Consider the following 15,199-nt stretch of genomic DNA (forward strand, 5'->3'; position numbering starts at 1 on the left):
AAGCGGTGCGTCAGTGTGTGCCCGGGATCCGAACCCCAGGCCACTGCAGCGGAGCGGGCGCACTTAACCGCTACCCCACCAGGCCGGCCCCTGGCGCTAAGTTTTAATATGGTGGTTAAAAAACAGAACCTGCTTGGGTCAGGTACCAAGAGAAGAATATATTTGTTAAGGCAATGCCATTTTACAATGGGAAAAAACCCAGCCCTGCTGCAGAATGGTCTTACATTTCACTACCTATTTCATAGCTCCACTTTAGGTAGGTACTATTAGGGGATATGAAATAAGACATCAAAGGCAATTTAAAAATTTACAGTTGCATTTTGTCCAATTGTAAGGCAAAAAGCAGAAATCCCTTTCAAAAGTAAAATGTACTACAAATTGTTCACTAATTCATAGACCCCCTCTAACTGGAATTGAAGAAAGGCTGGCAAACCCCCTGTGGAAAGGAAATGGCAAACTACACTAAGGGCAGAGCAGTTACGGCAACAGTAGAACTATCATCTTTCATAAAAGAAAGCAGGGGTGGTGGCAGCAGGGGCAGAGAGGGAAAGTCCTCTAACTTTGTATATACAGATAACCTGGTTACAAAGAACAGCCTAGCCTTAAAGGGAGAAGAGGAAATCCTCACAATGGACACCGTGTCGCTGAAAGTGGTTTGTGGAGAAAGGGTTATTCCCAGGCAGCCTATTTAAGTGCCTAGTGAACTCAGGTCCCACACAAAGGGGTATCTCAGGCCCTCTTTTTCTTTCTTTATGACAACAAATTTGCAGTTAATTAGGCTCTGGATTTGCTCAAGGAAGAATAAAATACATGGAAAAACTGTGAAACCATGAAAATACATTTTTAAAAAAAGTTTTCAGGTGTAATACACAAAAGCAAACAAATTTAGCTTAAAAAAATCAAGTATCACATCCATAGACTATTCCTAATTATGATTACTTCTTAAACCAATATTTGTCTTTGTTTACAAATACAGCAGCAGGTGATAGAAAACCTAACCTCTCAAACAGATTGCTTACAGTTCATAATATAAACAAATGTATAAGCCTCAAATCACATTTTAGGCAGTTTAACTTAAAATGCATAGATAATTACATACATTAAATTTGTCATTATTAAGCAAATGAAAAAAATCACAACATCAAGGAAAAAAATACAAAAAACCTTTATAGAGCATGTATAAGAAGTTTACTTCATGGCTACAAATCAGTATCTGCTAACGAGCGACAGACAGGCAGTGAAAAGTGCCTTATCCAGGGGAAAGGAAAAAAGAATGACATTCCATTACTCCGCGTGCTTGAAGAGCACTGACAAAACTTCAATCTTGAAAAACATTAATTTCTTACTTAAAAAAAAGGTATACTATACTTTGCACTTTAAAATGCCCAAAAGCTGGTCTTTAATTCCCACCAGCAACAAGACTAAAATATGTTTATCTAGGTAAACTAATAATGGGTATAGTAATGAATTTTGTCATGCCACCTCCTAAGCTGTGAACCTCTCAAGGACAGGCATTCTCTTTCATCTCTGTATCTCTGGCATCGGGCAAAGTACCTGGATCACGGACATTTAAGTGTCTGTTGAATGAATGCAGTTCTGAGATGTTTTCTATAGCCAGAAGCTTGCATGGCAGTTCTTTAATACTGATTATTTTATTGGCAAGTTTTGTTTTACTTGGCAGAATGCTGAAAATAAAAATAGTGTCTGTCTTCAATACTAAATATTGCTTTATTAAGATTAAATTACAATCTTCCCTGAAAGCCACCCACCACTTTCTATGCAAAGTACAGTATATCAGTGTGATCCATCTGAATTTAACCTGATGCTTTTCAAAAATTTAACACTTGAAGGTCTGTGCTTAGGTTTATAACCCTGGCATTTTATAAAGCTGGCACTAGATTATTCAGGGTGAGGAAGGAAGACATTGGCACTCACCATTTAGAAGAGTAGGCCACTGATTGATATGCAAACCAGGCATAGCATTTTAACTGAAACTTTGAGTAGAGCTATGTTCATCTACACAAATAGTTTCAAAAGCTGTACATTTGAGAATAGGTAGCACTAATTATTTGTGAGGTAAAACTGACTTCTTTCCTAGAAAATATTCCAACATTCCACTGCAGTTGTGTGACTGACCAAGACCAGAAATTCCTCCCTTTTCTTCTCTGCCCTTTTATTATTCTCTGCTGAAAACAATAAACAATAAAACAGACAAAGAAGGAACGAAGCCCTTGGGTAATTAAAACATGTATTGTCTATTCCTGAATAATCAATAATTACTTTACACAAAACAGGGCTGTGGAGTCAGAGCTGTAAACAGCCATCTTCAAAACCATGAAAAGGTGTCAGGCCAAGTCCAGTATAGATAAGCCAAGGCATTTTAAGCACTCCTTTAAGGAGCCATGATTCTTGAGAAGTGAGTGTGTGAATGACGACCTAAGGTCTATATTTTAATTTTTCGTTGTCATTTTTAGGTTCAACATTTCAAAATCTAAGATTCTAACTCCAGAAATACTATTCCTCAACACATCTCAACTATCTCCATCAAATTTATTTTAATATTCTTGCTCTGAAAGACCAAATGCCAGTGTATTCCTAAGACCAAAGATAGTAACAAGCAGTCTCTTTCATAAACTGATCTCAGACTATGAAGACTTGTATTGAACGCAACCTTATTCCCATGTAAAGAGGAAAAAACCTTCCTAGACGCTTTCCGCCATTGAAACAACTTCAATTTTCTTAACTCTACCCTGAACCTAAAAATATTTTTTGCCTTAGTATCCATAAGAATTGAGATCCTTCCCTCCCAATTTAAAAAATGACAGTCTACAGAATTAAAAAGAATAATAAAAGCAAATTCTATTCCCTTTCATTTCCACTCCTACGTTTAAAAAAAAAAAAATCCCCAATACCAGTTGGAAAGTCCTTGAAAAGCAAAGATTAAAAAGGCAGTACTATCTAGGCACACTAGGCAGAATGGGTCACTAGCAAAGTTAATATACCTATTGGGAGTAGTAATTCCAAATCTTGTGTTCATGGTCCTTCAAATCTTTTAGCAAAAGATTTTCTTTGATAATCAAGGGACTTCACAATTACAGATTCCCAAACGCTGCCTCTTCTTCTTTTAGTCAAACATCATCCTCTGTAGTGTTAGATTAAACACTGCATCTAAAGCAAGAGTTGTCAACTTATCCCAATGTAGGACAACCAAAAATAACCATAAGGAGAGAGATCTTTGCTGCCGTCTCACTTTTCCTAACATCTTACCCCTTGAGAGCTAGCTGATATGATGATACTGACTGGTAATTTAAGCTATGAGACCTTCTAAGGCTATCTGCCTTGTAACTTGGAGGCTACTTTGACAATAAATTCCAAGAGTGTTGTAGATAGCTGCCACTTGTCCTTGCAAGAAAGTGAAAGAAAAAAAGACCACTTGTACCACTACGTAAGAGTGGTCTAACAACATTCTCCAGTCTAAAAATACCAAAACAATCTATCACCTACTTAAAAGGGAGGCTTAAACACTGAATGTTCCTCTCAAAGGTGACCATCTTGCTTTCTTAAAACGAGGTAGCTATCAAACCATTAAATTGGCAGCATTTGACATTCTTGACATTTTAACTGTAAGAGAAATAAACTACTAAATATCTTATTTCTACGCAAAAACAAGAGCTTCACCATAAATCTCTCCTATGCTGATCAAGAAATTCACAATATATTTTTGTAACTCAATGGATACATTCAAAGTTTCAAAATGTTATTTGACAACTAACATGGTCAATTCCATTCCAAATCTAAAAATCTGATTTCAAGATAAGATACCAAAAAGCTACTTGGGCTATTTTGGTGGTTACAAGCAACACTTATTTAAGTAACAGTCATACTGCTTTAAACTCAATTACAGGGATCTACACTTTATTATCATTATTTTCAGTGTTAGAGCTGAGGATAATTTTTAAGGATGGCACTCAATTCTACCTATTTCCTGTCAGCAAATACAGAACTGAACTGTGAGCCATAAGCACTTTACAAACAGAACCAGTAAACTATGCAAGAGACAATGACAGTCTAACCAGACTCTGAAAGACAAATACATATTCTGATCGCACTTGTACAAAGAGAAGTCATGTCTGTGTGACTAAGGTTCTCTAAACACAACTGCTGTATGTGTTTACAACAGACCCCAAGAGTGTATCAGTCTTCCATATCGGGGAGGAATTAAGGGATGTGCTCCTTTGAAAGAACTAAGGGAGAGGGGGGCTACAGGGAGGAAGAGGTCGTGTGAATGCAAATTACTTGTCACTATGAAGCAATTCCCAGGGTTTCCTCTAGTTTGAGGTTCAAGACTAAGGAGAGAATTATTTCCTTCCTTGAGCTCTTCCCAAAGCACTATGGACATCTCATAACCTATTCTAAAGCAATACCAAGAGATCACCAATTCTCTAAGAACATAATTTACATACATGTTGGCCTGCATTAAAAAGAAAAAAGTTTCCACAAAAGGCAGATTTTAGAGTTGTATGACCCATCTGGCTAAAAATAAATCAGGTGGAACTCAAAATGAAGGAAAAGTCTTTACTAAAAGCTTGAGGATAAAAATGAACACCGCCTAACTAACTCAACAATAATTACTGGCAGTTTTAAAATGTATACCCAAAAAATAACCTCAAAAGGACCAGGTTTATTTATCCTAAAGATTAGCTCAAGATATTGAGAAGCTATCATTTGTTTAAATTATGACAATGTGATTGTTTTCAAAGTGTTTATTCAGGGGAAAAAGTGATTATAGAAAAATACTTGAAATAATTTGCCAATGAGGTTGCAGATTCTAACAATAATCCACAGCATCTTAGTTTTTAAGTGTGTAGTTTCATAATTTAAACAAATTCTATCAAAGAGCTATTCAACATAATCACTTCAACTCTCCATAAAAACTGAATAAAAATCACATTTGAATGATTTACATTTTTGATTGTATCCATCTGATACATCCAAGTACAAGAGGCAGATATCTTCTCTGAGAGGTGCAAGAGTTGTTCATTCATGAATGCCCTCTAAGAATAGTGAAACAGCAATTTTTATATATGCATGCATGTGCATATATATGTACTTCAAAAAGCAAAGCGTCATCTCTTCATCCATTGTTAACCTTAATGGTAAGACTGCAATAGAAAAAAGAAAAAGTAAACTTCTAGGTTTTGTAAATGGAGTTTATTAACTCCTTTCTGTGGCTTAAAATAAACTTATTGCATCATAAATCCAAACAGCAAGTCATCTCACTCATTTTGGCATACAATTTAAAAAAATAAATTTTTAAGAGAATATATATAGCAAGAAGTTACACTAATGAAAAGAAGCTTTGGGGGCACTTTATTAAGATTTTCTTCCTTTACAGTTGGGGTGGAAGTTTGATTAACCTAGTTGGAGAGCTGATTAGTTATTTTGTTAAGAGTAAATAGATTGTTCCCCCCTCAAGGAGAATCTTGACTCTGCATTTGGACACTCACTTGACTTACTTCATGGGGGAAGCAGAGTGCTTTTCAATTTGGTCATATGTCCAAGAAGGCCTTAACTAAGACGTCAGCTCTACTCCAGCTTGACGGACAGCAAAGTATAAAGCATTACACAATGCATAACAGTGGTAGAACCTTGAGCTCAATGCTGCTAAGGATCTAAAAAACCTCGGCTGAGAAACACTCAGTTTTGCATGCAAGATGGGCAATGTTACATATTCACTGCCCTGGATTCTCTCAAAGTCTACCTCTATATCCAGCCAGACAGGCAGGGATTGCTCTTATTGAACTGTGCTTTCGTGTGATGCTAAAAAACATTACTGAGAAATGTTAAAAAAAAAAGTTAAGTCCAATTAAATGTTATCTCTGAGTTTACCTCAAGGATGCTGTTGAGGACACTGCTACATTACAAGGTCTTTGGGGATTTGGGGGAAATTTTTCTTTCCATTTTTAGTACTGGGAATACTTGTGTTTTCATCCTTTTAAATGCTTTACCTGAAGTGTGAAATTTACTCTTGATATACACACACGCCTTCTCTTAAAGTTTTAAAAGCTTTCTAATCTTCCATCCAAGACTGGAGACAAATAATCTTTCAGGTGTGCTTATGTGATTATTAGTGCATGTTAAATAACAAACACTCACCTGGGGGCCACCAGGCATTGGTGGAGCACCAGAAGGTCCTGAAGGCACTTGAAAAGGATTATTGGGAGTGGGATAGAGTCCTGGTGTGGGATATGATCCTGCAGGGGCAGGATATGGTGCTGGTGGTCCCCAGGCTCCCGGTGGAACAGTGCCCCATGGAACAGGTGGTGCTGCCCCTGGTGCCTGGGGAAGAGGAGGAGTGGGATATGGCCCTGGAGATGGATATGGCATATTAGGGGTAGGATACTGCCCTCCCATTCCTGGTGCCCAAGGTCCAGAAGACATGGATCCCCATGGACCTAAATGACCAGTGGCAGCTGGATCTGTGGGTGCACCATATGGTCTTGGAAGCTCTGGAAAGGGCATATTTGGTGTAGGATATGGCCCTGTGGGGCCTGGGCCTGGTACAGTTGGGGCTGGATAAGGACCACCAGGTGGGGGGCATGACGGTCCAGATGGAGGAAATGGTGCTGGGGGTCCTGGAGGTGGTCCAGTGGGAGGCACAGAGGGATACATTCCTGTTGGTGCTGGTCCAAAAGGCACAGTGGAGGGTGTCGCACTTGATGGGAGTCCAGATGGCACAGAAGGTGGAGCACTTGGGTTACTCCAAGGGTTGGAACCTGGCCAGCTTTGAGGAGGTTGGCCAGGTTTTGTATTGCTCACAGCAGAGTTTTTGGCAGGGGAGTGTTCAGGTAGTGCATCTGCCAACTGGAATACAAAACAAGCATGTCTTTACCAATCTTATTCAGGGACAAGTCATGCCAAACGTGATTATAAACTCATAAAAGATAGTAAGCTACTGGGTCAAGGATTACAAACCTCTGTAACATCTTCAAAAGCCGAGCTCTTCAGTTTAAAAACAATTCATTTAATACAAAACTTCAGGGGTTACTTCGAATTATCAACTTTACAATGCACATTCCTCAGAGAAGCTCATGTTTTCTCAATACAACTAATCAACATATTGTGGATCTGAATACTTGGCTTTACCTCAAACAAGTTACATACCCTCTCCAAGCTTTAGCTTTCTCATTTTCAAAAAACAGTTTAGGGTTAACTTGAGGCTTAAATGAGATAATTCACTTGATACACTTAACACAGTGCCTGGTATATAATTTTCAATAAACGGTGGCTATTATTAATATCAGGTTAAAAGAGAACAACAGAAGAAATACTTTTTAAATTTTTTACTTATGGATTCATAAGAAATAAATACTAAAGAAGTGTTTTCAACCATGTTTTATCTAAGTAAATTAAGGCAAATCACCGATCACAATCACATCCCCCTCCCTCCTCAATCCAAGAATCACAAGCAGCACCTCTTTTAAATTAAAAGACTTATGGTCCACAGTTAGGACTATGTTCTCCTAAGAGCCAAAAAACTTACAAAGGATAAATGCATCAACTTACCGAAAATTCATCAGACATTTTCCTAAAAAGAAAGAAGGAATATTTCAAAACCATTGTTTACCATTTCTTATATATTCTTTTTTTGAGGAAGATTGGTCCCCAAAGCCATAGCAGATAGCTGTATGTCATAGTTGTACATCCTTCTAGTTGCTCTAGGTGGGACACGGCCTCAGCATGGCTTGATGAGCGTTGCTGCGTAGGTCCAGGCCCAGGATCCAAACCGGCAAACACTGGGCCAGCAAAGCGGGGCATGCAAACCTAACCACTGCGCAACGGGGCTGGCCCCTCTTATATATTCTTTTAGGAACTTTCTACGCATACATTACTTTTACTTAAATGGAATCTTAATCATTCATATAGAGTGTTTTTCTTTATATAGAAAAAATTTCCATAATAGTTCATACAGCTCTATTAACTTCATCCCTTTTTACGTACAAAAGTGATCCATAATTTAGCTTACACTCTCATTTTGGTGGCAGGTTAGGTTTGTTTGCATTTTGGGTTGTTTGAAACAATGATACAGTAAACATGTCTGAACACATATCTTTGCTCACTTGTGAATCCATCACCAGGAAAATACTAGAAACAAAATTTACAGTGAACAGGGAAGGTTATCTAAAATCCATCTCAAAAGTTCATGCCAATTTTAAAGTCCCTTGCCTATTTACACTGTCTGCTTTTCCTTCTAGTTCCTCTTCTATCACTTGCTATTATGAATTTATAAATCATTTTCAATTATGATAGATTAAAAACTAGCATCTTGTTTTAACTTCTTTCCTTGTTTCAACTTTTGTTGAAACAACTTTAAGTAGAAAGTAGACCATCTTTTTAATTTAATATCCCATTGGTACTTCTTTTTCTGTGAATTTGCTCATGTCCCTGGACCACTTTTACCGATTTTTTAAACTGAAGTATAATTAACACTCAATAAAATGCATGGACCTTGAAGTATTCAGGTCAACAAGCTCTAACTGTCTAAGCCTCTCCTAACTACCCAAGATATAGAACATTAACCTCACTCCAGAAGGTTTATTCATGCTCCTTTTTAATCAACCCCCCCCCAACAATCACTTTCTAGTTTTTGCTTATTGACTTCATACAACTAGAAGAAGACAGTATGTAACTTTTTGTCATTGATCACTGTACTACTTAGTAGTACTTTTTTTAATGCTTTGTAAGATAGTACGCAAATTAGCTCTGTTCTGTCTGTTACATATGAGACAAAAAATTTTATCCCAAGTTCCTTTTATTTTTAAATGGTATTTTTCGGCACTACAAAAGTTTTTAATTTCGTGTAGTCAAATTTATCAATCTTTCTGAACCACATATGGCTTGTTTTACAAAGGCCTTGTCTAGTCCAAGGTTAAAAAAAAAAACTCACCTATGCTTTCTTATAGTATTTTCACGGTTTAACTTTCTATTACCACCCTCCATTTACAGCTGGAGAAAAGGAAGCTTAGCAAGTTAACTTGTTTAAGGTTACAGACCTAGTGACAAACAAAAAAGGGGTTCAAACCCAGGCACAGTCCGAGCCCAGAGCTGAGGCTCTTAATTAGAGCCAGGCTATAGAACCTCCATCATTTCCCACAGGTATTGTGGACTCTATTCTTTTCTACTTATCTGTGCCATAAAATTCCATTTTAATTATGGTGGTTTTATATTTTTAATATTTTAACATCAGTTGCCCTACTACTACTTTTCTTTTTTCAGATTTTCCCAAACACTCTCACATACACCTTTTCCAGATGATTTTGTAAAAAAATTAAAAAAAAAATCTGTTGGTGTTCTGGTTGGAACTGTATTAAATTTACAGATAAATTTAGAGGCCATCTGATAGATTTAAAATGTTAAATCTTCTCATTCAAGAACAAGGTATGTCTTCCTAGTGCCGTCATTCAGTATCACTCAGTAGTTTTGAAAAATCAGGTCTCCTACACATTTCTTGTGAGATAGATTTCTAACTAACAAACTTTTTCTTGTGGTTGTAAACTGGCTCTTTCCTTTCACTGTATTACTTTTGTAAGCAGCAACATTACTGAATTATTTTATTCCTAAAAGCTTATCAGTTGATTCTTTGGGATTTCCAGGTATTTTTTGGTATTTGCAAAAAATAATAATACCTTCTCTTCCCAATATTTACATCTCTTTTCTCTTTTGCATCAACTAGGACTTAACAATGAAATGTTAAATAGTGATAGTGAGCACAGCAGTCTTGTTCCCAAGTCTCCCGGGAATGCATCTAATGTTTAAGTACAATTCTCTCTCTCTCGTGTGTGTGTGTGTGTGTGTGTGTGTGTGTGTGTATGAGTGCATGTGTGAGGAAGCTTGGCCATGAGCTAACATCCATTGCCAATCTTCCTCTTTTCGCTGAGGAAGATCAGCCCTGAGCTAACATCTGGGCCCATCTTCCTCCATTTCATATACGGGATGCCGCCACAGCATGGCTTGACGAGTGGTGCGTAGGTCCATGCCCGGGATCCGAACCTGCAAACCCTGGGCCACCAAAGCGGACTGTGTGAACTTACCACTATGCCACTGGGCTGGCCCTATGATTCTCATTTTTAATTTGAGATTTTAAAAAATTACATTAAGGAAGTTTCTATTCATGTCTATGTTGCTAGATTTATTTGTTCTTATTTTGCTAGTTAAAAAAAAAAGTCAGGGCCAGCCCCGTGGCTTAGCAGTTAAGTGCGCACACTCCGCTGCTGGCGGCCCGGGTTCGGATCCCGGGCACGCACTGACGCACCGCTTCTCCGGCCATGCTGAGGCCGCGCCCCACATATAGCAACTAGAAGAATGTGCAGCTATGACATACAACTATCTACTGGGGCTTTGGTGGAAAAATAAATAAATAAATAAAATTATTAAAAAAAAAAGAGAAGACAATGAATTTCCTCAGATGATCTTTGGCATCTAATGAGATGATCTTAGTTTTTCTCCCTTATCCATTCACACAGTTAATTAAATGAACAGATTGCTTAACATTGAGCCATCCTTGCATTCCTGGAGTTTTATTTTTAAGTATGATTTGGTTATCACGAGGAAGGATGGAGAAAAAGAACATGAAGACCACTAAGTCACAACTGCTATATCCTCGTTTTTTATTCAGAATATCAAAAAACATTTAAATATACAGCAAATACAATTACCCATTCATTCCCATGTTAAGGTTTGTTTTATATTAAAACATCACATCACAAAACAGTCAATTCTTAGGACTAACACCTGAAGAAACCTTATCAGTGCACAAGTTTAAAGTCTACATAAGACATGCTTTTCAAAGAGGGTGAGCCTTTCTGAAACAGAAAATGGTTCTGTATCAAAGTTCACATTAATTATGGAGCAGAGAACCTAACAAATCAACCCATTCAATTTCATATGGTCTTGCTGTTCAGGTTTTCAGAATTATTCTTTTCTTAGTTTTTGAAAAACATATATACATAATATACAGTTAACTAGTCATAGAACAACATTAAAATATAAATTATTCCACAAGTTAATAATATTAAACCGATTTACAACTCTGGCTTTCCAAATCAAATTCTGGCAAACAGAGGAATTACTAGAATATTATGATTATAAAGATTTTTAAAGATTTTATTTATTTATTTTCCCCTCAAAGCCCCAATAGATAATTGTTATGTCATAGCTGCACATCCTTCTAGTTGCTGTATGTGGGACGAGGCCTCAGCATGGCAAGAGAAGCGGTGTGTCGGTGCACACCAGGGATCCGAACCCAGGCCGCCAGCAGCAGAGCGCAAGCACTTAACCGCTAAGCCACGGGGCCGGCCCGAGAATATTATGATTAAAATAATGAAGCCCTGACCAAAGGGATTAGAAATAGTCACTTCCTGTTCTACAGCACTGCGTAGCAAAGTGACCTAATCCTCATGCCTAGAATAAACAGTGTTCATGTTCACTGAAAACGTTCCAATTTACTTTAGGGGGATACTTTCATCATAAAAAGGTAAAAAATAGATTTGGACATTAGTGTTTCAATATGATAAAAATTACAGAATATAAAAATATCTCGATTTTCTAAAAGGCTATTCCAAAACATCTGAAGTATGCTAGTTATTAAGATGAGCTCAGTGTAATCCAAAATTAGCCACAAACACACACAAAAAGGTTTATAATCAAGAAAGGTTGGGCCGGCCCTGTGGCTTGGTGGTTAAGTGCGCGCGCTGCGATGCTGGTGGCCCGGGTTCGGATCCCGGGTGCGCATCGAGGCACCACTTCTCCGTTCATCCTGAGGCCGAGTCCCGCATACAGCAACTAGAAGGATGTGCAGCTACGACATACAACTATCCACTGGGGCTTTGGGGGGAAAAATAAAATAAATAAAATCTTTAAAAAAAAAAAAGAAAGGTTTTTGTTTTTTCTTTTTGGAATAATCTAAAGATATTACTTCTAAAACTTTCCAGTATCACTTTATGGCAGGATCTACACATCATCTGAAAAATAATCATTGTATTTTCTGAGCAGTAAAAATAGTAATTTTAAAACAGAGCACAAAATTTCTTTTGACATACACTAGAAAAGTAAAACAACATTTTGATAATGCCTATGGCCTTTGGAATAAAAATGATAATTCAATCACAGGGAGGTTTAAGAAAGATGAACTTCATAAATTACTAGTGACTACTGCACAAGGAATATTTCAAAGGGCCAGCAAATTGTGATGGCACACCATGGGACTACATGGTATGAAACCCAGACATCAATCCTTTTGACTGAGTCTTTTGACAATGGCAAGTTTCTTAACCAGAGACCATTTTTTCATCTGCAAAACGATTATAAAATAAAAATTCCTGACTACTTCACAGATAATTAAAAGCAACGTATTTAATAATCTATAGAGTGCTATAGACACGTAAGATGTTTATTAAGAGAAACTAGGGGAAATCAGTTTTGCACTGATCTGTTTAGTAGGGAGGGAGGATGATAATATATTGTACTGAAGATATAAATTTTGAACTAGAATATATGATAGTTTTTAGTATTGGCTCTTTTAGCAGATACCTTCTATCTGGGCAACTCAAGAAATTGCGGATTTGAAACCTTCTGAACATTTAAAATTTTTAAAAACAATTAAAAGAACACATTTTTTCAACAACCTTATGTCAGCCATATTTCCTACACTTATTCAGATACTTATTGGAACATATGTGCTAGGCACTGTGCTGGGTTTTGGGGTAATGAACAGTATTGCATGGAATAAATGCTTAAGGACTTTACAGTCTGGTAGAGAACTACCATTTAAAAACAGTAACTACATTACCTGAGGTAAGCAGAGGGCACTAAGGCAGTTCCTCAAAGGCTCCTAAAGGAATCAAGGCAGGGAGTATCAGGGGAAGAATCCGGAGCAGTGGTTAGCAGTCTGGGAGAACAATGGGGTAAGAGCTGGGAACACGGGATGGTTGGGAGGGTCCTAGAAAAGGAGAGCAGTTTGTGCAAAAGCAAAATCTGCAGGAAGTTAAGCAGTTCAGATTAGCTGGAATATAGAAAGGAGAGGGATACGCAAGTCTTAGCAGAGAGCCTTTAGACTAAGGTTTAAACGTCTCTATCAGTCAGTTCACCTCAATGAACCTCCGTTTCTTCAACTATAAAGAACAAGCCAGTGATATGACAGACTAAATGGAGCTCGTAAATCAAGTGCCTATAATAGCAGTGCTTGGGAAATAATGGGTGGGCAACATAGATATTCTCTTGTCTTCGTTTTTATGTGGGCATATTGCAGATGGTTAAGAGTGAACGCTGTAAACTGCAGCTCTTCACCGGCTGGCTCTGGGTAAGGTGAACTCTCCAAACCTCAGAGATGTAAGTGGACAGGAATAGAATCCACCTCACGATACGCTGAGACTTACATAATAAACAAATCTCTTGGTCACTGTCTGACACAGCAAAACTCAACAAATGTTAGCTCTTACAATCGCTGTTATAGGTCCACAAACCTTTATCGGCAGTTGTCAATTCAGAAACCTGAAAACGAAAGAAACGTTCCCAAGTTTGGTATAAAACTTACTTGGTGGCAAAACCTGACCTGAAGCGCTTTATAGTTTTCATTAATTCACACCTATGGCTGCACAAATGTTAAATACTGGATTAGGGGCCTGACTCTGCTGGGGGTGTCACCTCTCATCCATGCACCTTATTGCCTTTCTACAATCGAAAGATAAAATCCAAAGATTTCCGAATTCCAAAACACACAGGCCTCAAGAATTTCGGTTAAGGGATAGGTCTCCGCTCCTCCTGGAGAGAGGAAAAGAACACTCCAATATACGCAACTTAGGTTTCCGAGACCAACTAGTTTTGAATAGGCGGTGCAGAGACGCCAGTAGCAAGAAAACGTCTCTTCTCCCTGCCCAAGGAACACCACCGAACAAAGACTTCTGAAAGAGTTCGGAAGGCCACCTCCGCCCGAAGCGAGACTTCGTTTTCAAAACCGGCCTTTACAACCACCAGCTGTACGAGTGTGTATTTCTTTAGCAGCAGTGCTAAACAAGACGTTTTCCTACGGCCAGCTGAGTATGCTTCAACATCAGAATCTTCATCCATTAAAGGCACTACTCTTGGTTTTCAAAGAGGAAAACGGTTCAGCTATTTATAAGCTACCATGCATGATACGCGCTCCTAAACCCGACAACAGAGAACATTACAGAACTCCGCACTCGCCCAGGCTCCGTCACGGGTATTCATCGAATGTATCTGCTAGTAACTCGAGCAAGGAAAGACGCAAACGTTGTCACATGGCGGATGATGTTAAACAAGCGTCGAAGATTCCCCCAAGAATCTGTTCAGGCCTCTCCCTCCCTTCCCATTAGACATTAATAAACAGGGAAAGGGCCGGGGCCAAGGGCCGCGAGGCCCTCAGCCCTTTGGGGCCAGCGCAACAAAGGGAGACCGGGCTCAGCCGGAGCGAACCGGCCTCCGAGCGGGTCGCGGCGCCGGGCGGGTGGGGGAGGGGCCGGGTCCGCTCCCCGCCCCGCCCCCAGCCAGGCCTGACGTCAGGCGCCGAGAGACCCGCCGGGCGCGACGTCGCCGCCTCCGACGCCTTCTCCCTGGGGGACCGTCGGGGGGCCGCCCGCGGCCCGGGAGAAGACGCCGGGGAGAAGCGCTTGGCCCCGCGCCGCAGAGGCGGCTCAAGGACCTCGGTTACCACGCCCGCCTCCCGCTCGGGCACGCTCCCTCACCCCCTCCACGACCCCCGCCAGCGCCGAGGCAGCCTCACCCGGCAAGATCCGAGCCCGCAGCAGGTCTCTAGGCGGCGAAGAGGCCGAAGAACCGGGCGCGGAAGAATGGGGCGTAGCCTGACTGACGGCAGCCGCACCAGCAGCGCGCGCCTCCTCCTGGCGCCGGAACAGGAAACGCCGGGCGTGCCGCCCCCGCCCATTCCCCGCGCCCCGCCCCCCGGGGCCGGGCCGCGCGCGCCCCCCGCAGGCCCCTGGCGGCGCTGCGGCTGCTGCGCGCGCTCGGCCCGGGGGAATGTTTACTCCCGGTGGGCGAGGGAAAGCTCCCCAGTCCTCCGGAGTTCTGAGGCGGTGGCGCTCTAGGCAGCCTGGGGGAAGTTGCTAACTTGTTTCCTGGAGTGGCTCAGGGGCAGGTTCTGGATTCCCTAAGCTCAGCGGTTTTC

At 40.1% G+C, this 15,199-nt stretch overlaps 1 protein-coding gene across 4 annotated transcripts; it reads right to left on the reverse strand.

The window, feature by feature from the left end:
• Positions 1–825: 825 nt before the first annotated feature.
• On the reverse strand, positions 826–14,925 carry MAPK1IP1L (mitogen-activated protein kinase 1 interacting protein 1 like). 4 transcript variants are annotated; one of them, XM_087448498.1, is made up of 6 exons: positions 14,798–14,908; positions 13,521–13,548; positions 12,848–12,997; positions 7,567–7,588; positions 6,157–6,864; positions 826–5,162 (listed from the first exon to the last, which is right to left on the reverse strand). In XM_087448498.1, the coding sequence occupies exons 4-6, from the start codon at positions 7,582–7,584 to the stop codon at positions 5,151–5,153; spliced, it is 738 nt and encodes a 245-aa protein (XP_087304624.1). In that variant the 5' UTR covers positions 7,585–7,588; positions 12,848–12,997; positions 13,521–13,548; positions 14,798–14,908; the 3' UTR covers positions 826–5,150. The 4 variants fall into 4 exon arrangements, with proteins under 4 accessions (XP_087304624.1, XP_087304623.1, XP_087304625.1 ...); XM_087448497.1 differs by lacking the exon at positions 13,521–13,548 and having other exon boundaries at positions 12,848–12,889; positions 14,798–14,915; XM_087448499.1 differs by lacking the exon at positions 12,848–12,997.
• Positions 14,926–15,199: the final 274 nt, after the last annotated feature.

The sequence above is a fragment of the Ceratotherium simum genome, chromosome 24 (genome assembly GCF_057802395.1).
Source record: "Ceratotherium simum simum isolate JZ-2026a chromosome 24, ASM5780239v1, whole genome shotgun sequence".
Taxonomy (NCBI): Eukaryota; Metazoa; Chordata; class Mammalia; order Perissodactyla; family Rhinocerotidae; genus Ceratotherium; species Ceratotherium simum.